This window comes from Sturnus vulgaris, chromosome 7 (genome assembly GCF_052056855.1).
Source record: "Sturnus vulgaris isolate bStuVul1 chromosome 7, bStuVul1.hap1, whole genome shotgun sequence".
Taxonomy (NCBI): Eukaryota; Metazoa; Chordata; class Aves; order Passeriformes; family Sturnidae; genus Sturnus; species Sturnus vulgaris.
The window spans coordinates 5,241,532-5,265,478 of record NC_142249.1 but is presented as its reverse complement, the minus strand read 5'-3'; the positions used below and the strand labels follow the sequence as shown (position 1 = coordinate 5,265,478).

At 52.1% G+C, this 23,947-nt stretch overlaps 1 protein-coding gene and 1 long non-coding RNA gene across 2 annotated transcripts; both read right to left on the bottom strand.

The window, feature by feature from the left end:
• Positions 1-10,499: 10,499 nt before the first annotated feature.
• On the bottom strand, positions 10,500-15,589 carry LOC148223135 (maestro heat-like repeat-containing protein family member 6). The gene is made up of 15 exons (XM_088167497.1): positions 15,490-15,589; positions 15,135-15,193; positions 14,881-15,027; positions 14,438-14,607; positions 14,001-14,148; positions 13,624-13,811; positions 13,398-13,535; positions 13,001-13,115; positions 12,691-12,828; positions 12,282-12,458; positions 11,997-12,152; positions 11,733-11,834; positions 11,336-11,438; positions 10,989-11,045; positions 10,500-10,705 (listed from the first exon to the last, which is right to left on the bottom strand). Exons 1-15 carry the CDS (start codon positions 15,587-15,589, stop codon positions 10,500-10,502), a joined length of 2,004 nt encoding a protein of 667 aa, XP_088023623.1.
• A 5,255-nt stretch (positions 15,590-20,844) lies between these two features.
• LOC148223134 (uncharacterized) lies at positions 20,845-21,633 on the bottom strand. Its single transcript, XR_015804697.1, has 3 exons — positions 21,514-21,633; positions 21,217-21,354; positions 20,845-20,981 (listed from the first exon to the last, which is right to left on the bottom strand). It is a non-coding gene; the product is annotated as an uncharacterized LOC148223134 (long non-coding RNA).
• Positions 21,634-23,947: the final 2,314 nt, after the last annotated feature.

The window sequence follows — 23,947 nt, the reverse complement described above, 5'->3', positions numbered from 1 at the left end:
TGGAACTTGAGGCCAGCTGAGAGATGAGAGAGGGGGTGGAGGTGGAGCCCTCTCTTCTCTTCCCCTAGTGATGAGCAAGTCTGTGTGACATGGGAGATCTCCATACAGGAAACTCCTCCTCAACCTGACATAAAACTAAACCTTAGGTTGGATCTTGTGTGCCCTAGAAGGGCTGCTCACACATCTGAGATGCTGTTCTGGCCTCTTTCTACACCTTCTGGTTGCAGACAATATAAATAGCTAAAAATAGCCATCAAAACAAGATTTGGAAGTTCCCTGGATTATATTTTTAAAACAGGATAAAGAAAACAGTGTTTTACTGAATCATGGGCTTTGTTTTTAGCTGAATATGCTCCCAGAATGGCTAAGTGATCCATTTTAGCTGTCATAGGAAGAATTTAGTTAAGTTCAGTCAACACATCAAACTTCACCAGTCACCACTACCTGCTGCTCATAACTGTGAGCAAACCTGCTGGTCAAAAGCCAGTTCACAGTTTATTGGTCCAGAACAGGAACAGAAATAGAAGCATTAAATAAATGCCTTTGCCCTGCCCTGTTCCCTCTGCTGTTGTTGCAGCACAGAAAGGCTCCAAGAAGCTCATTAGAGAATTCATCATAGTATCTATGAAATGGCTAGGACACAGCAGCACTCCCTGGCAATCAGCCAAGGGGGGATAGAAGGTTTTATTTCCTCTCTCCTCTGAAGTCACTGGGGAGATGACTGACAGTAGATTGGTCTGCAAGGTTCCCAGTCTCTCTTCAAATGGAGGGGTGGAGCTCCAGAAGCAAAGCAGCCAGAGCCAAACACCACACATTAATGGATTTTTCCACATGCTGAGACCCAAGAGCTTGAAGGAGCTCCTAGAAATAGAAAGCTTCCTTACCTGCCTTGGAAAACTTTGCTTGGTACTCTCCAGCACAGTCCTGCCCATGTTTGTAAGGACACCTGAGGTCGTGAGTAAAAAACATCACTGCCCATTTCTGTTCAATTCTGTGAGGAAGGAAACAGTGTTTAAAGCAGATTTGTAACCAGAGTGTCCCATGATCCCTGTGACAATCTAGGGGAGAGTTCCTTCCTTCCCAAGGAGTTAAGGTGGACAGAACACATCCAGGCTATGAAGAGTCTCACCAAAGGATTACCACACTCAGGGGCTGCAGAATCTCTCTCTCTCCAAATTCGTGCCTCATGTTGTACGTTTTAAATGGTAGCAGATGTTGGCAGTGAGCTCCAGACCTTTGTTTCCCAGATTCCCAGATAACTGCTGCTTTCTGTGCAAGCCTTTCTCTAGCAATAACAATAATTAAGTGCCATTTATATAAGGCCTTTCATTCAGCAGTCCCAAAGCGCTCAATAAATTTAATAAACCATTAATACTCAACAGATGTATTGTTTGCAATTTTTAAAAGGCTGCATTCTTCTCCAGGATCCTCCACATTCCCACAAATGGCAGGTACCCTAATTACCATAATTACCATAATCACCATAATCATCTAAAAGTTTGCAGAGAAGCAGAACTAGGGGATGTCAAAGGCCACAGTACATTCTGCTAATAACAAAAGGATTTAAGCAGAGCTCCTGGCCTTTGACTCTGTTCCCACTGTGAGCAGGAAACCACCCTGCCTCCAGAAATTCACATGCACTGATAACTTCATCTAGCCAGAACACTGAACTGAAAGGCAAGGATGCATTCCCAGAGCACATGAAAAACACACTGCTTAAAGAAAGCCAAGTCCAATCCAAGCAATAAGAATTTTTTCACTAGGACACTTAAGCTGACGAAAATTGAATTTAGTGGCCCGAAGAGGACATTGAGAGAGATGCAGTAGTCACCAAGTAACTGTAATCTTGCTTATACATCCCTCTGGATTTCCCTCAAAGAAATAAATCCTAGAAGGTATTGCTTGAGAGGACAAGCCTTGCCACAACAACAGTGCCATCTCTTTACACCACCTAGATCAGCCACTCAATTAGACACACAATTGTGATCTGAAGGAACCTGCAGGAAAGATGGAGAGAGACTATTTCCAAGGGCCTGGGGTGACAGAACAAAAAAGAATGGATTTAACCTGGAAGAAGGCAGGTTGCACTCTCCCAACAACTGACCTTCCTCCCCCCACCCCCCAGCAAAACCACAGGAGCTGAGCATCCAAGCCTGGGGTGCACAAAAAATGAGGAACGGGTTTTGGCTAAGGCACAACTCACACAATTATCGACTGTGAGGGTGTGGACAAGCAGCAGTGATTCCTTGAGCTGTGTCTGAGCTTCAGTGCAAAGCAAAATACTTCTTTTTCTTTCTTAAACATAGAATATTTTGAGTTGGAAGGGACCCACAAGGATCATTGATCCAACTCCAGACTTGACAAAGTCTATTTAACTTCTACGTTTATTATGCTGCTGCTACCAAAGACAGTTCAAGATCTGTCGCTCAATTTGAATTATATTGCATTTGTTCCTATTTTAGGCAATATAAAGGCATTTGCAGATAATTTGAGACCATGGCTCAAACAGTCACGGTGACATAAACTGCAACTTAGCTGTCTATCTCAGTTCATAGTTGCAATAATTAGAGGCTCAAGGGTTTTTTGGCCTAAACGTTGTCTACTTAAAAAGAAGACTGCACAAGGTCTAACACCACACCACAATCACTTTGTAACACATCATGCAATAAAATTCAGTGTTTAATTTTGCACCTCATGCTGGATACTGTGAGAATATTCCCACCCTCTCCAAAGCTTCCTTGCCTCTGATTATCTGACCTACTTCTCCTGCTGCTCTCTCACACTGTGCTTGAAACAGGAATTAGAAATGGTAACAACGGCTATGAGAAGGGCTTCTTTCTCTATTTTCTACCAAGCATACCTTGGATAACTGATCAGCAGCTAGCTGACAGCACAACCTAAGGGAGACATGGCCAAACTGTTCTCAGCTGAATTAAAATATCAGCAAATAAATAATCTGGATTGTATTTAGAAAGTCACAAGATCAGTGCTTGGCCCTGGCTAGGGGTGAGGAGAAGGGCCATCCAAGGTGACACCCAATTCTTTTCAGCTGAAATAAATTTAATTTCTTCCAAGGGAGGGCAGGTTTCAAAAGCTCTGATAGGGAAAGTGTTCACTGGACAGGGACTGTGTGAATGCAGAAGAGGGACGAGACTGGGGCCCGTTTTTTTCATCACGCAGAAATGTAACAGCTTTTTATTCCGTTTTATGAGTCAGTGTTCCCAACGGAAAGAGCACACACATCGTGGCTTTGGCACTGCACACCTCTGCATTTCCTACCAGCCCCATCCTGCAATGAATCCAATGCATTTGGTTAACCTCTTCAAGGAGGGGTTTGTGCCAGCTGTGCTCTCCAGGAGCAGGAAGGGGGCAAGGCAGGGATGTGTCAGAGGAAGGATGAATGCACCCTCCTTGCAGTCCCTGCAGCACAAACCACCCCTGTAAGGAAAACAAATGAGCCCAGAAAGGCAGTCAGGAAACTGCTGAGAGAAAGGTCCCCTCCTGGCATGAGTCAAGCTCCAAAACAGTTCAAGGAGCTGTTCTGGCTTGCCATGGGGACAAATTGTCCAGCAGAACCTCCGACAGCTTTTCCCCCTGCTGATTCACTCCTCAGTATGCCACTGGGCTGACAGACACAAGGATGCCACAGGTGACCCTGCAAGACACAGGGGTTTCAACAGGACGCTGCCTGTCATGGTCCTTCAGTGTCACAAACACAACAAAGTGTTTGAGAGAACCCTTGAAAGGTTTTGAGAACTGCCAGACTCTGAGGGTTTCTGCTTTGGCCAAAGAAACCCTCTGGGCTTCTCTGCGAGGGCTGCATCACTGCCAAGGTGCTCAAGACCTAATTAAAAATTTTAAAAAAACAAACAACAGAATCAAAAGATCCTGCTCTAAACCCAGTCTCAAACCTAAGACAAGCCTTTGGTGAGTTAATGAACTTGCCAAGAGATCTCTGAGTCCACAGTATCTTATCTTCCTTCTAATTCGAAGCTCCTTTCCCAGGATCTTTGAGCTAAATCCATCTCCCCAGTCATCTCAGAGGGTCCAGAGTGCTTAGGCACACAAAACCATCACATATTACATGTGGGGGAAGTGCTCCAAATTATTGGAATTGTTATAATTTCCTTTTCTGACTCTGGCCCCCAATCACATTCATGTTGTGAATATGCTATTAAATATCATAGCTCATCCTCAAAGTCCCAATCTCTTTGCCTTTGTCTGCAACTATTATTACATTTTATGAGTTTTAGTTAATTTGGACTGCCTGAATAAGCAATTTGCCAGGCCAAAACATTAAAATGAAAATTATTTCAGTACAATAACTTGGATTTCCCCAGATTATCCCTCCTGCTGACTGGTTTTGCTGCTGTAGAGCTGACCACTCACAGGTGACAACACACACACACTGTGGAGGCAAGGGCTGGTACCAGCTCCACCAACAAACACAAACAGCTAAACCTGATAGGTTTCACACATGAATGTTGAAGGATGCCAAATTCTGTGACAAATTCTACAGGGACAAGAAGCTGAGAGTTGTTTCGAGTTTTCCAGCTGAGATGCATCTGTGATACAGCAGAAAAGTCCTCCTGGAATTCTGAATAAGACCTCTTTTGGAGTCAAAACTTTGGTTTTTGAGTCTACCCTCCCACTGCACGACTTCTTTGTGTGGGATATAACACAACCAGAAGAAAGTGCTCTTGTGGTGTGCTGTTAAGTTGATCAGACCAGATATGCTGGTATTTCTGGAGTTCAGCCTCCCACTTAATAATTTTGGTGCCGTGGCTGATAAATTTACTCAGTTATTAGAATCTAAGTTCTGTACTACATGCCTAGAGACAGCATGAAGCTTAGAGGTAGAGGCAAAAGCAGCACTGCCTTCTCCCTCATGTAAAATACACTGAAAAACAGAAATAAAATTGAATTTAAGGTTAAACAGGCCCATTTTTGTTTATTTTTCCTTCCCCTTCTGCTGTTTCTTATGCTTTAGGTAGTCTTGTTCTCACTGGCTTCCTAACAAAGCCATTGTCACAGTTGTCCTCTTCCCACTGGCCAGATGTGTCCTCTAGAGGTTGTGCTAGATCTGAGATGGGATCCTTGTCCTCTCTGAAGTCACTGGAAGGTATTCCATGGGCTTCTGTGGGAGCAGCACTGCAACAATATGACAAATCCTGCCTACAAGGAATAGGATTTGGTTTATAGCCATATATAAATCAGGAGATGGCCTCTTAGATTTACCTTGACTGATTTAATTTTTTTTATTTTAAAAGGCTTTTAGCTAAAGTTTCCTGGCTTTTATTTATGATAGCTTAGATCTCTGCAAAAAAGTCTGGAGTAAATCCATGCTTCCAACAGGACACATCTTACAAAAGTCTGGGAACTCTTAACCGCAGGAAAAATGACCAGGCTTCAGGATGATTCATTGTCGCTATTTTGCAAAGATGTTGGAAGAAACTGGGAAGCAAAGACTAATTAATGTACTTCCCACTCCTTTGCAGATTCCCATCTGCTCTGCCTCGCTTTCTGAAGGCCTCAGCACACACAGAAGCATTCCTCTGCCTGCAGACACATGGCAAGGACTGGGGCCACTCTCAGGCCTCCTCTTTAGGCTGTTTACAAAACCATGGAGTGACAGGACACAGGGAATGGCTTCCCACTGACAGAGAGCAGGGATGGATGGGATATTGGGAAGAAATTCTTCCCTGTGAGGGTGGGGAGGCCCTGGCACAGGGTGCCCAGAGAAGCTGTGGCTGCCCCTGGATCCCTGGGAGTGTCCAAGGCCAGGTTGGACAGGGCTTGGAACAACCTGGGATAGTGGAAGGTGTCCCTGCCCATGGCAGGAAGTGGAATGAGATGAGCTTTGGGGTTCCTTCCAACCCAAAGTATTCCAGGATTCCCGTGAAATTCTTTCGAAATGGTTTTTTCTTGAGAGTCTAAGAACATTTTTGCAGATGCTGGAGTCATGTTCTAGTGAAGAATACTTCATTAAAAGTTCTTCAGATACCAAGAAAGACCTGAAAATTGGCTAAGTGCAAGTTACAGTAAGAATTTTCTAAAAGGGGAAAGAATTTCTCTCTCAACTTGATCAGAGCCCCACATCCTTCTCAGCAGTGTCTCATGGGAAGGACATCCCACTCACCCTGGAAACAATTTATGCCCTTCTATGGAAACAAAAACCCTCATCTGTCACGTCTCATGACAAAAAAATACCAACATCGAAGCTTACCACTTTAGAGTCAATATTCCTGCTCATCTTTGGAGGAGATGGAGGAAAAAAATACATGTTATTTGCCACAGGGCCTTGTTTGGAAGTGTTAGCCAGTTCTCCTAACCTCCTCCACACTGTTAAAATCATGGATCTTGACCCAAATCAACTTGCTGTGAAGTCAAAAGACTTGTGACTGACTAGAGTGGGAACTGGATGGAACTCAGAAGAGATAAACTGAATAGGAAATGGGTTTTAAAGAGAGACCTCTCGCCCCCAAGGCGAGACAATCCTAGGAAACTACAGAAACACATTGTTCTTGTTCAGCTTTTTGCTAAGGCCGAAAGATTTAAAACAAACATGGTTCTAAAGCAGCAAAGTCAAAGACTTCCATTCCTCCCCCAGACACTCACAATATCCTACTGACATTTTGCTATCGCTGCAGAGTATTTCCAGCTTCAGCCAATAGCACAGAAGAAATGAAAACTTGCATTTTGCAGCTTGTCTGGAAATTAAATCACTGATGCTCTATGTGAATCAGTTATTCACAAGAAAAAAAAAAAAAACTTCAGACCTCTCAAACATCCTCTTGGCACATCAGAAAAATAGAAAGGCTTCTAAGTTCATGAGAACAAACAAGGGAGTGTTTCCACCAACACAGGGACAATAAAATTTCCAAGTAAATATTAAGGGTTCTCTGAAAACAGAAGTGAAAGCCATGCAGATTTGACAGCACAAATATTTCCCACATCTCAAGAAAAACAAGTGTTCAACACGTTAACTCCGGACAAGACAAGCTGTGAAGCTGCTCTCCAAAGAAGTCCAGAAATAGTGAATATTCATTCTGCTAACATGAATCTCATGAAGCATAACAAAAAATTCTCAAAGGACCCTGCCTTCCTATCTGCACAGGAACAGGGAGAATCTGAGAAAATGACATTTCCTATGCTAAGAAACCAAGCCTAAGTCTTGTTTCTAAAAATTAACTGCATTCCCAGAGTCACACTATAATCTCTTGATTTGCTGTTCAGTCTTTTTGTACTCCACAACATATTTTCATTTCTCATTTGAGCCTAGATCTCCCTCTGCTTCCCCAAGCTGGGCATGGTTTTCTTTTAAACCAACATCTCTTCTTGTGGTGGGAATGCTCAGGCTGAAGAACAAATGAGGACTCAAAGATCTACCTGCCCTTAAGATTTTTCACAGGGAAAAAAAGAAGAAGTCAGGTCCTTGTTGCAAACTCATGTCCGGACAAATACCTTGGTACCTGTTCTCCACTGAGCTAAACATAATTGCTCCAAAAAACGGGTGCTTGAGGGACCAGGCAGGATTTTGAACAGGACAGATGAAAATCTCTCTTTCCCCAGGAGCACACAGGCTCTCCTGCTTTTCCTTTTCAGGTTCACAAGCTGCATCATGACTTTTCTCCCTCAGCAGCATCCAGATGGAAATTATTAACTCTCTACCACCATTAAATTTCTTCTTCTGATTCTAATCTTGCTATCTTGGCTTTTTTACATGATCACTCAGCATGTTCACAGGAAAGGAGGAGTCCAAGAAAGAAGAGCAATACTCCCTGACAGCTTGTCTACAGAGAGACTGCTAACAAGCCTCTGAGTCCACACAAAAATCACTGCTTGTGGGACAGAGCCACCACAAAACCTTTTCCTGCCTGCACATTAAACAGACCAAAAACAGAGTCTTAACTATAAAACCGCTGACTGCAACAATCAAAAAACTTTTAATCACGACCAGGAAGGGGAAATTGAGTAGGGAATGTACATTCTCACTTCCATAAGCACATGGATAAACATCTGCTGAAACTATACTTGTAAATATCCAGTATAAGTGAGTACTTGAGGAAATCAAAGTTTTAGAGTGGATCTTATGAATAATAATTTTAGAGATATAGGGGTGTGTTCACATTATCACCCAAAAATATTTTTCTTGATACTGGAACAACACTCAGTTACATTAAATCTCTGGCCTGTTCCACTGATTAGATCTGGTTGTTCCCTTGGCTACTTGGCAAAGCCAAACAAGCACTGATCTCCTCTTCAGATAAATACTCAAACCACATAGTCTGGGATTTTGTTTTAAAAGCCAACTTAGTCATTAATGACTGAACTACACCAAATTTAGCAAGGCACAGATCTCATATCTTCAGGTTACCAGAAGCCTTCCAACAGAAATACAGCTGCTCCCCAAGCTTCCCTTCCTTTATTCTGTTGCTTGCCAGGAAGAACATATAACAGCAATCTCAGTGATGCTCAGATCACTGCCCCATCACAAGGATCTGCAGTTTATAAACTCCAGAGAAATGAAATTTACTCCACTTCTCCTTCACCCACCCTTCACCTCTTATTGTTTTGTAAAGGAAAGTGGTGTTAATAAATAAACTTTACAAAAGCAATTTTTTTCCTTTCCTCACATTTTGCAGTCACAGGCATCACCTCTCCAATAAGACAATTTGAAGGCCACCTTTTATTGAAACCCTACCAGGTTTCCTTGTTAGTCAAGAAAAACTTCAGCTTCTTCAGTCCTTTGCAAAACGTTCTGAAGATCATCCATCTTTCAAATACATAAATTCAGACTCAAGTTTGAATTTACATATTGACCATATATAGGAAGGACAAGGAAGAATGGCTTTAAAGTAAAAGAGTAGGTTTATATTGGATATTAGGGAGAAACTACTCCCTGTGAGGGTGATGGGGCCCTAACACACATTGGCCAGAAAACCGGTGGCTGCCCCATCCCTGGAAGTGTTCAACACCAGACTGGAAGCAAATTTATCTAGTGGAAGGCACCCCTTCCCATGGCAGGTAGTGGAAGCAGACGATACTTAAGGTCCCATTGAAAAAAATATATTCTTTGATTCTAGGATGATTACATCTCCACAGCTCCAGGCAGATGCCAAACCTGCTCTTCACAGCCTTCTCCCTTCCCCTGCCCCTGTGCCCAGGGCAGCGGGCCTCAAGGACTCAAAGGACCACAGGGAGCCAAAGGGGGACGCTTGCACCTACCTCACTGCGATCTCCCTGTGAAGCACTTTCCTTAAGACGCAAGCCCCTTTTCTCCAAAGGCATTTTTCCAAATGCGTAGCTTTCCCCAGGTTCACCAACACATTCTTAAGAAGTCCTGGCAAGTCTCAATTCCTTCTGGGCCTTTCAGAACTGGCACTCCAGCTCTAGCTTGTGTTCCCCCAAGTGTGTTTCCACGTGGAGGTTCTGACGTGCAGACCCAGGCCCTCTACAAACACAAGCTGCCCGCTGCCTCTTCGCCTGCCTCAACTCCTGCCTGCGGTCACGGCCACAAAACCAGGCTGTTCCCGGACAGAGACCAGAACCCTGCTCCCACAGGATGCTCTTGCCAGCACCTCCCAGGACTCTGTGCTGTACACACAGCACTTTTCATGCCTGCTCTCAACCGGCTTGGGCACACAGAGCACCACCTGGCTGGCTCTGCCATCAGCACACCCCAAACACAGGCAGAGGAGGTAGAAGAAGCAGGGGCTCTTTTGCAGCCATGCCCAAGAGAGACTGGAAGGGTGCCCCCTCCGTCTGGTCTCACTTGCTTGGCTGACTGGCTCTGAGGCAGGGGCTCTGATTCCTCGCTTCTGGGGACCAGAACCGCACCCAGGGTCCCGGCACTGCCTGACTGCGCTCTGGACACTGGCACGGTCACGCGTCCGAGTCTCAGGCACTGTGCTGCTGCTTCATTTGCTCTTTGGAACACCCAGAGCTCCCCAACAATGCCCTGTTGGTCTCTGGTTCTGCCCTCTTCCTGACCCAATGCTCCAGTGATGGAGCATTGCTGTGCTTTCAGGAAGCTATTCTTGAAACCTTCCAGCATTCCAAGCTCCTTTGCCCTCCGTGGATGCTTGCTATGGAATCTCTCCGAGCTGCACTCAGAGCATACTCAGGTTGGTTCTTCTAAAACCCAGGGCCTTCAGGGTGCTCAGCAAGACCTTTAACTCCACAGTGTTGTGGAACTGGACGTTCAACACAGAGACTTTTCCAGGATGATCTGCCCTCATTCCTGTGAGTGTCTACAGAAAGCACGGCACGGAAGAGAACAGCAGGAGAGGCCTGTGTGTGTTCCAGGGCTCTGGAATTGTGCCGCTTGAGCTCCACAGAGATGCAGGTAAGGGGGAGAAATCAAACTGTTTATTAATGGAAGGGGAAGGGATGAGATAGGGGCAAAAAAAAAGGGGATGGGCAGGGTCTGAGGGATTGAGGAAGGGAGATGTTAACAGGGAGGGAGAAGGCAGGAGCTAGTGGAACTTCCCACAGGCTCAGCTGTGCCCAGCATCAGCCGTGTCTGGAGCTCCACTGACACTGAATGGTGATGGTCTCTTCACTGTCTCCTGGTACTGTTCTTGGGACAGTGGTTCTCTGAATCCAGCAGATGACCTTAGTTCTGCAGCTCTTGTTCCAAAAATTGCTTGAATTTCCAGGTTAGTGGATGATGGGCTGTCATCTTTGCTCATGGCTTGAAGGGCTGGAAGACAGAACAACCATAGTGAGAGCCCAGATCAGCGACGACAACCGGTGATTGTTCTGCTAAGGTCATCCTTCCCAGCTCTTGCCATGGCCACAAGAGGGGCCAACGGGGTCAGCTGCAAGGTGCTGGCCACCAATCCCTCCACCTGCGTCCCTGAAATCTCTCGGAGCTCTGCCCACGCCATCCCCCCGTCCACACAGGGAGCAAAGCCCACCGCAGCCGGGACAGGGATTGCAGCTCCCCCCGCCAACCCCGCTGACAGCCCGCTGCCCGCACTCACCCTCACTGAGAACGTGAAGCTCTCCTGGCTGACCCCTCAGATACCGCCCAGCGATCCCTGGGAACACAGAGCCCGTCACGGCTCTGTCCAGCGGCAGAGCTCCCTGCCAGCGGCGCTGCCAGCCCTGTGGCCACACGCCCTCGTGGCCCGGCAGGGCTCAGCCCGGGCCCTTGCCGCATCCTGACGCCCAAGGGCACGGCTGCGACACAGGGCGGCAGCAGCCCCGAGGGCAGCCGGGGCTCCACGGCGCCGGGCCCGGATGCCGCGCTGCCGGGGCCGCAGGCGGGGCTGGGGCCGAGCTGCGGCGGGGAGGGGCGGGGAGGGGAGGGAAGGGAGCCCGGGCTCACCCATAAACCTGATGGCCGCCTCTCGCAGGGATTCTTGTGGGCTCTGTAGGTACGGCAGGGCCTGGTACAGGTGCTCGGCCGCTCGGCTCCTGTCGTCTGCCAGCTGGAGAGAGCGGCGGGAGGGAAGGGTCGGGCCGGGCTTTGTGCCCCTTTGCCAGGCGCTCCCCGCTTTGGCCGGCCCCGGCCTCCCCTGCCCGCACAGCCCTGAGGCGCGGCCAGCAGCCGCTGGGCCGGGGCTCCGTCGGCGCCCGGCTCGGGCCCACAGGAGCCTGGAGAAGAGCCCGTGCGGCTCCTGCGTGCAGCCCTGGGCAGGGCCACAGCTGCCAAGCGCACACAGTGAGCACCGCGCTCAGGGGGCTTGTCCAGGCTGAGCCTGGCGCTTCCAGGCCCTCCTTACCAGGCGTTTGCCGAACTTGCACAGCTTGTCTTTCTCAAGCACCTGCTTCAGACCCTTCTTCTTTAGGAACCCCGCCGCACAAAGCAGCGTTTCTCGAGAGGCCTGGAGAGCAGCAGAGATGTGCAGATGGCACCGCAGCTCAGGGCACAGGAGCCGCGTCCCTGTGCCAAGGCGTGCAGGAGGCTGCAGCCCGGGAGGTGCCAGGACCTGCAGGAGGCAGCCGAGCCCCTCCCAGGGGAACACCAGCATGCCACGAGTCCTCACCTCTGCCAGGCGCTGGTTCTCCTCATGGCAATGCAAGAATAGTGGGAGCAGGCTCTGGCTCACAGTTCTCTTAATGGGCTTTTTTCCCTCGCGCACTACCAAGTCCATCACCTTTTGAAAAAGTTGAATGGAGAGCATCCGCACATGGCTGTTGTCCTGGAGGAAAGGAAGTGGAAAAGACCTAAGCACTTCTCCAGACCCACCTGAGCAAAAGCCTAAAAATCCACAGGGCACAAAGTTTCTGGGCAGCAACCAGTGCCCGTGGCTTGGGTGACAGAGCCTTACATGGTCAAAGAGTGGTAGGAGCACCTCAGCCAGCCTTGGGGCAGTTGTGCTGGATACCATGATACCCTTGTACTGAAGAACATTCATGAACACAGAGAGGGACATCCTGACCACCTCTCCATCTGCATCACCCAGCACATCCACAAGCTGATGAGATAGGATGCCTATTCTTCTGGCCTGTGTAGAAGACAAGGCTGTGCTGTGAAGCCATGAACGACTGCACCACCAACATTGCTCTGGCACTGCAACCCCACCCTGCTGCCACAGGGCCCAGAGGCCAAAGGCCTGTCGTGATGAACTCAGGGAGGTGAGGCAGGAGAGCTGGGAGCATTTGCTGCAGCTCTTGAAGCCCAGGCAGCCCGAGGGGCAGCTTTCCCCAGCACAGCTTCAGCTGCTGCCCCCTTCTCACCATTGAGGGATCCTTGATGAGCACCAGAAGGCCTCTGAGCGCCAGGCGACGTCTCTCCCTGTACTCGTTCTGCAGGTACCTAGACATCATCTCCAGAACACTGTCACTACATTCACTCAAGTCCAAGCAGTCCAGGATCTGAAAGGCACAGGGTAGTGACAGGGGATCCAGCTGGCAGGAGCCCAGAACCGCACAGGGCTGGGCTGAGAGATCAGCACAGGGCACGGGCACTGTCTCAGACTGCTCTGGCGATGAGAGGACAGAGAGCTGGGAGGCAGCTTAGCAAGGCAGCGCTGGACATAAGTCTCACCTCCACAATGAATGCCAGGAAAGGCAGATCCCAGCGATGCCACGCTGTGCTGAGGTGCCCAAGCAGGTGGCATGCAATGCGGGTACACAAGGCCCTCAAGTCACGGTGCATCTCCCTGGCCAGGGGAAAAAGGGAGTAAGACCCTGAGGTGGGGGGAGGGTGCAATAATCTCCCAAGAGTGACTCACAGATATCCAGTCTTTCCCCATCATCCCTGGAGGTGATGTGGGCACTTTGGGAGGCTGCCCCTTGTGGGCACCTCCTCTCCCAGCCTGTTCCAATCTGCTTGGCCATTCCACGGTGACAAGGCCCTCTGACCCATGATCACAGGGACTGTGTGGTGCACCCCAGTCATAGAGCACAAATGCGGGGGGCAGAGGGGAAACAGGGGGTCTCACCTGGCCAGCAGACCCATGGCATAGTGCTGGGTGTCAGCAGAGAGCAGCGTGTCCCAGCCACGCTTGCGCTCCATGGCTATCACCACATTCTCACACCGCAGTCGGCAGAGCAGGGACTTCATGGCCTGTACTGCAAACCTGTGTGCAGAGCAAACCCAGGTCATGCTGTGAACTCTGGCTCCTGCCCTGGGGGCATGGGAGAGACAGGAGGACTGGGATGGAGGACCTGCTGGAGTTTATTTGAAGGTGGTGTTCTGCCTGGCATTGTGTCCAAAAGTTGTCAACCTCCTCAGTTCCATTCACGGTGCTGTCAAAAATTTGAACTAACAGAGCGACGAGGAGGTGGGGAGCATAAATGTGCATTGCCTCATGGCACTTCGGCACCTGGACCATCACCCAGATCACCAGAGTTGCCTGCAAAAGAAGCAGCCCCAGACAGCGCTCAGTGCCGAGGTGTCCATGGGGCAGGGGGAGCAGTGGGCCTGGTGCCACCTGAGCCTGTCCCTAGCCCAGGTCTCACCCCAGCGCCTGAGGCACAGAGAGGATGGAGATCTGTTGGAAAGGCAACTGGGGAGCGAGCAAAGGCCAGTTCCAGAAACTCACAGCCAGGGCAAAAACATCTGTGTCATCTCCATCAGAAGTGAACATGCTGTGCAGGGGCCAGTCCTCCATCACACACAGCAGAGTTGGCAGCACCTTCTCCACTGTTGATCTCGATGAGCCTATGGTTCTCCACATCATTGCAGCAGCTCTGTGAGATCGAAGCTTTGTGTCAGGGGTGTCTCAGTCACAGTCCAGTGCCCTGTGCAGCTGTAGGGCCCAGGTGACAGAGCCCCGGTGCCCTGAGGGCCAGGCAGGGAGCGTGGCAGCAGTCTCAGGAGACAGAGGGGCCTGAGGGTCCTGGGCCTGTCTGCCTGTCTGGCAGAGCCCATTGGACAGGCTGTACAGGGCGGTGGGCCCTAAAGGCTGGTGGGCCCTAAAGGCTGGTGGGCCCTAAAGGCTGTTGAGCCCTGAGCTCTCAAGGCACGTGGGCCTCGTACCTGTCACATGTTGGGGCACAGCGCAGGAGGGTCAGCACCACACCAGCAGGGTGTTCTTCAGCCATCCTCAGAATGTTCATGAATATCCTGACATCGGCAGTCTCAGGGGACGCAAGTCTCTGGTGAATGCTTTTCACCATGGCTGGCACCTGGAAGAGAAGTGGGGAGAGCTTGGAGTGCTCCCTGAGGAAGGTGATTCCACAGCTTCCCTGAAGAAGTGCTTCCCTTCCCGCCACATTGTGCTGGCCTCAAAGGTTGAGGCGGGCAAGCAGATGTGGCTTGATGGGCAGCATGATCCTGGGAGGCCTCCAGCCATAGGCACAGGCTGCTTTTTACTTCTGATAAGAAACATGATTATCCGTGAATAATTGTGAGCAATAATGACAGTTAAAGAGGAGGTAGTGTCAGTGTTTCTTATCACCTCCATTGGCCTCATTTGTTACCTGGTCAGCCTTCACTACATAATTAGTCATTTCTGCGCATTCAATTGATGCTGTGCTAGCATCAGCTGGCCTGGAGCCAAATTTGTCTTCATCCTCCGTATCTGTGGTGGTCTTTCCATGCCAAATGCCCCTGAACATCGGAAACATCTGCAGAAGAGCAGGGAAGAGAGGCAAGTTCCATGGCATGCTCCAAGCACTATGCTCAGCTGAGCAGTGACAGCAGGCCCAGCCCAGGTGGGGATGGCTGCAGGTACCTTCAGTGTTCTGTGGAAGCGGCCTTGGCCTGGATCCTGCTCTTGTGTCTGCTTCTTCCCTGCATCATGGCAAAGAGAAAGCACAGCCAGGTCTGAGGGGCTGCAGGAGAGGCCGGAGAACACAGCCCAGCCCTGCATTCCCCAGGCAGGGACAGCCCCGGGATGCCCCAGGGGATGCCAGCACGGCCGCTGCAGGGTGTCTGCCCGGCCCCTCTTCTGTCCTGTCCCTGGGCATGTCCACAGTGGGTGGGCTGGGATGGGATGGGACAGGATGGGACAGGATAGGACGGCATGGGATGGCATGGGGCCTAGCTGGCAGCAGCCATCAGCCCTGAGGCCCAGCTCTGCCACTCACCATCCTGGGACTGTGACGCCACATTAGGCTGCTTTGCTGGGGAAGCTGAAGAGCCTTTGTTCCTGTTCACCTCGGACAGGCCCTGGTGCTTCTCTGCCATCCTAAAATCTGGTGTCAAGGGTAGCACCTACAAGAGAGAGGTCTTGGAAGAGCTCTGAGTCAGCAGGCCTCATAGTCTGGCCTCAAGGGCACTGGCCACAAGGATGGGAGATGCCACGAAAAAGGTTTGAGTCACCAAGTCACCCAGTCTGCCCTCGAGGGCACCTGAAAAGGAGAAATCCCAAGGTGGCCACAGGTCACCAAGTCCTGTGGTCTGGCCTTGAGGTCACCTGCAGCAGTAAGGTCAGGGAAAAATCCCAGGTCAGCAATAAACGAGTGTGCTGTGCGGGGGCTCCTCACAGCACCGCTCTGGCGCCTCCTGTCCCATCACGTGCTCCGAGCACTCTGGTGTGCCCGTGTCACCACCAGCCCCCATGTCACCACATGTCACAAAGGGTCCATTGACGCCGTTCCATGCCACGGTGACCATGCTGCACTGCATCACAAAGGGCTCTTGCACACACTGACACCTGCCCTGGGGACACCCTGAGCCCACCCAAAGTGGCCCGGGTTGGAAGGAATCCCTTGGCCCAAATGTCTAAGAGAGCCCGACAGGAATGTTAGGAATGGCTCAAATCCTATCCAACGCTGCTCTGCGGGCTCCGGGCATTTAAGAGCCCTCAATTCAGGAAAGCCTTCCTTCCCCAAATTCACTGGCATGGCCAGAGAGTGTGACAGATTTGGACGTTTGCTTCCCATCTCAAAGCAGCAACTCATTTGCCTTCATTTGTCATCCATTGGAGAGTCGCTTTACAAAAGAACACTACACAGAGGCGAATAAAGGCCATTCTTTGCTTTGCAAATGGTTTTCAATGAAGAGATGATAATATCCTAATTCTAGGAAGGAATAAAAGCTCACAAGGAGTGGAAGTGCACTCAGTGTTACCAAATTAGCCCAAACAAATGAGAAGATTGCAAAATGGCTAATCCTCCTCCTGGTACAGATAGCTAAGTGGCTCTTTGTCCTGGGGTACAATGCAAAAATGTGTATTCTATCACCATCTGTTAAAATGTGGGAGGGGTGGTGATCCTTATCTCTGTGGGAGATATCCTCTGCTGATGTGCCATCTGATAAGATGGGGGGATGATCATCGTTATCTATTCACAACCCATCCTTCCTCCAGAAGATATATTCCGTTAATGGGCCATTAAGTCCTATTGTGTGACTGATAAGATTACATCATCCCATTGGGAGATGCCCCAACCAGGGGTATCTTTCCTACCTAGATAAAATACTGGGGTTTGGGACCAGAGGGCAGACCTTTCAACTGGATTCCAGAGGAAAGTCGGACCTTTTTCCACATCATTGCTGGATCTTCGGAGGAAAACTGCACCATCTACAGGAGCACTGCTTCAACAGAACCACATCTGTCATCCAGGAGGACTGCGGCCACCATTTATATGGACTGCTACCAACAACCTGACTGACAGGGTGTCAGGTTGTATTTCTGACTGTGTTGGTGGTTGTTTCTTTTATATTATTGCATGTATTTTATTTTTTTCTCTTTTCTCCTATTAAATTGTATTACTGACTTGGAGTCTCGCACTGGTTTTACTTTCAAACCAACACACTCTTAAAGTACAGCTCTCCCCTCCTCTTCCCTGCAGGAAGATCAGGACCACTAACAAAAAATCACAGCTAGTGCTTTGGCCCTGCTCCATAACCAAAGCTGTGCCAAAGCACAGATGCTGCCTTCAAGCTGACTCCAATTCCAGCCTAGACCTCTCACCTTCCACACAGCTCCTTCTCCAAGACTCCCACCAACACCAACCCCCCTAATCAGCCACACACAAGCCCCCAACAGCCCGCCAGGATCCCCAGCTATCCCCATCCCTCCGCAGAGCTTTCCCAGCCTCCAGCAGACCCCTGGTTCCCTGCACGTGCCATGGGATGGCACTCGGGAGGATCTGCTCCAAGGCCTTTCCCGGTAGCAAGCTCAGGCTGCCAGGCCTATGGTTCCTGGATCATCCTTCCCACCAACTCTCCCTGTGCACGGCTGCTCCATTTGCACATTGGTGCTCAGCTCAGAGTTCTGCACTTGAGCAGCACTGCTGAGAAAGGATGGAGAGAGGCCTGGAAAGCTCTTTCTCCAGCTCCCTCTTGACTCTTGGGGGAGGTAGAACATTCCACAGGAAAGCACCTGGTGCTACAAGGAGTGGGTGACATCAGATAGCTGTGAGGGGAAGCCTCAGGACTGCTGTATTCTGAGGGAACGCCGTTGGCCTTGACCTGTATGCACCTGCAGAAGCTTAAATCCTCAGCTCCCAGGACCTCTCTTGGCCACCACCCTGATGTGCACGCAGGACTGCTGCGAGGCACTGCTGGGACCCAGCGGGACAGGAGCTGCTGTCTCGTGTCCACCCAGCACCCCCGACAGAGCCAGGGTCACCCCAAAAGCAGACAAACGATCTGGTGTCGGCAGAGAGGAGCAAGGAGCACTGGGCTGCCTCCTCTCAGGGTATCTCAGCTGGCCCTGGGCCACAACACGCCCCCGTTTTAAGGCCTGCTAATGCCCAGCTGCCAGAAATGCCGACCTTCTTCTCTCCAAGGCGCACAGGAAGAGCCAATGAGCAGGATGCCTTGGGAGGCAAACCTTCCCGGCCTTTGCTGAGGCCAGGGACACACCAAGATCAGCCAAGACTCTGCAGATTGCCTGGCCCGCACAGCCCAGCTCTTTGCTGGCCCTGGCCCGCAGCAGCTTCCACCAAGCGAGAGGCAATTGCATATTGCCAAGAGCCGAAACACAGCAGGCAGGTGAGATGTGAACAGTGTGTGCATCAAGGCCTTTTAATTCACAGCTCTCAAAGAGAGCTTTGGGGCTCGCAGCTGGACAGAGATGCTCCTGCTCACACCTCTGGCCAAAAGGGGGTAACGCAGCGTGCTGCAGGTGCTTGGGTTGGTCTCCACAGCTCCAGGCAGATGCCAAACCTGCTCTTCACAGCCTTCTCCCTTCCCCTGCCCCTGTGCCCAGGGCAGCGGGCCTCAAGGACTCAAAGGACCACAGGGAGCCAAAGGGAATGTTACGAAGGGAGAGGGGAGATGAAACAAGTCTTGCCTCTGCCCAGGCCTCTGGCAGTAGTCATTGGCTTTATTGAGGTGGGCAGCACCCCAAAACCGCTCTTGCTCACAAGTTCTTCATAATGGTTGTTTAAGTCTATTACAAAATGAATTGTTTATTTAATAGACACAATTTTAACAAACAAAAGACTTTAATCTATTTCTTTTGACAAAGGATAAACAAAGAACCACTACTAGGAGATAATATACTTTGCAAAACAAAGGAATGAGGTGGAAGGGAAAACAGGGATTGGCGTGGTCTGAGGGCTAGAGGGAGAGAGCTATGTACAGGCAGGGAGAGGGCTGAAGCCATGCGAGCTTCCCACAGGTTCAGCTGTGCCAATCATCAGCTGTGCCTGGAGCTCCAGTGAGATATGCATGTGGTGTCCTCTTCAGTGTCTCCTGGTGCTGTTCTTGGGACACTGGTTCACTGTGTCGCTCAGATGAACCTGATTCTTCAGCTCTGTTGGCAAACTGGTCTTGAATATTCAGGTTCCAGTGGGATGGACTGGTTTGTTTCCTTGGGGTGTGAATGGCTGGAAGAGAGAAGAGTCACAGTCAGAGCCCGGATCTGTGGGAATCCAAGTAGACCTTCCTGCCAAGGGCGGCCCACTCAGCTCCTGCAATGGCCAGCAGAGAGGAGTTGCCAACGGGATCGGCTGCAAGGTGCAGGCCAAGAATCCCGCCTGTGTCCCAATAAAACACTCGGAGCTCTGCCCACGCCACCCTTCATCCACACAGGGAGCAAAGCCCTCCGCAGCCGGGACAGGGATTGCAACTCCTCGTGCCAGCCCCCGCTGCCAGCCCGCTGCCCTCACTCACCCGCACTGAGCACCTGGAGCTCATTCTTCTACTTCCTCATGCGTGCCCCGGCGATCCCTGGGAACACAGAGCCCGTCACGGCTCTGTCCAGCGGCAGAGCTCCCTGCCAGCGGCGCTGCCAGCCCTGTGGCCACACGCCCTCGTGGCCCGGCAGGGCTCAGCCCGGGCCCTTGCCGCATCCTGACGCCCAAGGGCACGGCTGCGACACAGGGCGGCAGCAGCCCCGAGGGCAGCCGGGGCTCCACGGCGCCGGGCCCGGATGCCGCGCTGCCGGGGCCGCAGGCGGGGCTGGGGCCGAGCTGCGGCGGGGCGGGGAGGGGAGGGGAGGGGAGGGGAGGGGAGGGGAGGGGAGGGGAGGGGAGGGGAGGGGAGGGAGCCCGGGCTCACCCATGAACCTGATGGCCGCTAATTGGACGGACTGCTGTGGGCTCTGCAGGTACGGCAGGGCCTGGCGCAGGTGCTCGGCCGCTCGGCTCCTGTCGTCTGCCAGCTGGAGAGAGCGGCGGGAGGGAAGGGTCGGGCCGGGCTTTGTGCCCCTTTGCCAGGCGCTCCCCGCTTTGGCCGGCCCCGGCCTCCCCTGCCCGCACAGCCCTGAGGCGCGGCCAGCAGCCGCTGGGCCGGGGCTCCGTCGGCGCCCGGCTCGGGCCCACAGGAGCCTGGAGAAGAGCCCGTGCGGCTCCTGCGTGCAGCCCTGGGCAGGGCCACAGCTGCCAAGCGCACACAGTGAGCACCGCGCTCAGGGGGCTTGTCCAGGCTGAGCCTGGCGCTTCCAGGCCCTCCTTACCAGGCACTCGGCAAACATCCACAGCTCTTCTGTCTGCAGCGCCTGTTGGAGATCCGTCTTCTTCAAGAACCCGGCCGCACAAAGCAGCGTTTCTCGAGAGGCCTGGAGAGCAGCAGAGATGTGCAGATGGCACCGCAGCTCAGGGCACAGGAGCCGCGTCCCTGTGCCAAGGCGTGCAGGAGGCTGCAGCCCGGGAGGTGCCAGGACCTGCAGGAGGCAGCCGAGCCCCTTCCAGACATCCACCAGCATCACACAAAACTTTACCTTTGCCAGCTCCTGGTTCTCATCATGGCAGTGGAAGAAGAGTGGGAGCAGGCTCTGGCTCACAATTCTCTCCAGGGCCGTTTTTCCCTTGTCCACTACCAAGTCCATCACCTTGCAGAAGAGGTGAACGGAAAGCTGCTGCACATGACTGCTATCCTGGAGGAAAGAAGGAGGAAAAGACCTCAGAAGCAACTTGTACAGCCCACCTGGGCGAAGGCCCAAACATCAGGAAGGCACAAAGTTTCGGGGCAGCAGCCAGTGCTCATGGCTGGGGGCACAGAGCCTTACATTTTCCAGTAGTGACAGGAGTGGCACAGCCAGCTTTGTAGCAGCAGTGCTAGATATCATGAGGTGTTTTTCCTGGAAGATATTTATGAAGACAGAGAGGGACATGCCAATCACCTCTCTCTGTGCATCACCCAGCAGCTCCAGGAGGCTTCGAGACAGGCTGCGTATACGTTTGGCCTGTGTAGAAGACAAGGCTGTGCTGTGAAGCCAAGAACGGCTACAGTGCCACCACTGCCGTGCTGGCACTGCAACCCCACCCTGCTGCCACAGGGCCCAGAGGCCAAAGGCCTGTCGTGATGAACTCAGGGAGGTGAGGCAGGAGAGCTGGGAGCATCTGCTGCAGCTCCTGAAGCCCAGGCAGCCCGAGGGGCAGCTTTCCCCAGCACAGCTTCAGCCGCTGCCCCCTTCTCACCATCGAGGGATCCTTGCTGAGCACCACAAGGCATCTGAGTGCCAGGCGACGTCTCTCCCTGTACTTGCTCTGCAGGTTCCTTGACATGATCTCCAGGATGCTGTCAGCACATTGAGTGAAATCCAAGCAGTCCAGGACCTGAAAGGCACAGGGCAGTGACAGCGGGCCCGGCCGGCAGGAGCGCGCAACCACACAGGGCTGGGCTGAGAGATCAGCACAGGGCACGGGCAGTGTCCCAGGCAGCTGTGGTGACGAGAGGAAAGAGAGCTGGGAGGGAGCTCTGGCCAAGAGGCTCACCTCCACAGTGAATGCCAGGAAAGGCAGATCCCAGCGTGGCTCCTGTGTGCTGAGCAGCTGGAGTAGGTGGAGTGCGACATGGGTACACAAGGGCATCAAGCCACGACGCATCAACCTAGCAGGGGGAAAAAGGGAGTAAGACCCTGAGGTGGGGGGAGGGTGCAATAATCTCCCAAGAGTGACTCACAGAGATGCAGTCTTTCCCCAGCATCCCTGGAGGTGATGTGGGCACTTTGGGAGGCTGCCCCTTGTGGGCACCTCCTCTCCCAGCCTGTTCCAGTCTGCTTGGCCGTCCCTCGGTGACAAGGCTCTCTGGCCCATGACCACAGGGACTGTGTGGGGCACGCCAGGCACACAGTGCAAATGTCGGGGGCAGAGGGGAAACAGGGGGTCTCACCTGGCCAGCAGACCCATGGCATAGTGCTGGGTGCCAGCAGAGAGCAGCGTGTCCCAGCCACGCTTGCGCTCCATGGCCATCACCTCAGGGTCATACTGCAGACAGAAGAGCAGAGCCTTCATGGTCTGCACTGCAAACCTGTGTGCAGAGCAAAGCCCAGGTCACACTGGGAGCACTGGCGCTGGCCACAAGGGCATGGGAAGGACAGGAGGACCAGGACCTGTTGGGCTTGCTGGGAAGGTGGTGATCCTCCCGGCACGCTCTCCAGAAGTTATCAACTGCCTCTGGCATCTGCTGTGTGGTGATGATGACATGGAAGAGCAGAGCCGTAACCAGAGCGTTGGAAGAATGCATCATGGCCTCATGGCACTGAGGCACCCGGATAATCACCCAGAGCACCAGAGTTGCCTGCAAAAGAAGCAGCCCCAGACAGCGCTCAGTGCCGAGGTGTCCATGGGGCAGGGCCCGAGGGGAGAGGCAGGGGGAGCAGTGGGCCTGGTGCTGCCTGAGCCTGTCCCTAGCCCAGATTTTAGCCCAGCGCCTGAGGCACAGAGAGGATGGATGGAGATCTGCTGGAGAGGCTACTGGGGAGGAAACCAAGGCCAGTTCCAGAAACTCACAGCCAGGGCAAAAACGTCCTTGTTGTCCCCATCAGAGGTGCACATGCTGTGCAGGGGCCAGGCCTCCATCACACACAGCAGAGTTGGCAGCACCTTTTCCACTGTTGGTCCCGATGAGCCTATGGCTGTCCACATCATTGCAGCAGCTCTGTGGGATCAGAGCTCTGTGTCAGGGGTGTCTCAGTCACAGTCCAGTGCCCTGTGCAGCTGTAGGGCCCAGGTGACAGAGCCCCGGTGCCCTGAGGGCCAGGCAGGGAGCGTGGCAGCAGTCTCAGGAGACAGAGGGGCCTGAGGGTCCTGGGCCTGTCTGCCTGTCTGGCAGAGCCCATTGGACAGGCTGTACAGGGCGGTGGGCCCTAAAGGCTGGTGGGCCCTAAAGGCTGTTGAGCCCTGAGCTCTCAAGGCACGTGGGCCTCGTACCTGTCACACGTTGGGGCACAGCGCAGGAGGGTCAGCACCACGTCAGCAGGGTGTTCTCCAGCCAGCCTCAGAATGTCAGTGCGCAGACTGACACCCACAGTGGCACAGGACACGAGACTCTGGTGAATGCTTTTCACCATGGCTGGCACCTGGAAGAGGCGTGACGAGGACTTGGAGTGCTGTCCAAGGGACCAGCTTCCCCCAAGAAGTGCTTCCCTTCCTGTGGAGGGAGCAGAAAACATTCATAAAGAAGAAAGTCTCCCTGCATCCTCAGAACAAGCTCCTTGGAAAACCATAGCTTAAAGATAAGAAATGGCTTGTGAAATGATGAATACAAAAAGGAATCCAGTTCCCGCCCTTGGTAGATCCTTCGATCTCCAGTATTAGTGGCTCATTCTCTTTTAGTATCCGCAGGCCAGCTTTGAATGTAAAATCCCTCAGGGATTGGTTAGAATGTAGAATTCCCTTGATATTTGGTGCAAACTGTAAAACCCCCAAAAAATATAAAAACCCCTGTAAAACAATAACCGTTGGTATATGCTAGATTGGATGCCTTCATAGAATAAACTATGGATTTGTGGCTTTCTACATATCCTGGTTTATTTACCCCGCTGGTCTAAGAGCTCACCGCGAGCCAAATTTCTGTCTGGGCAAGGCTCGGGAACGTGCTCTGTCGCTGAGGGCTGCAGCAGCTGTGTCAGAGATCCCAAAGGGAGCCCAAAAACCCAGCCAGCGACACCTTCCCACCACACTCTTCTGGCCTCAAAGACTAAGGAGGCACAGTGGCCGTTCCTTGAGGGAATCACGATCACATGATCCTGGGAGGGCACCAGCCCTGGCCCCAGACTGCTAACCTGCAGCTCAGATGAAACAACACTCTTCTCAAAAAAATCGGTGGTGGGAGCATGAATGACAGCGGGAGTGGTGTCAGTATTTGTGATGCCCTGAGTCTCTCCAGTGTCAGCGTTTGTCATGGCCACGTCCTCCGTCACTGCCA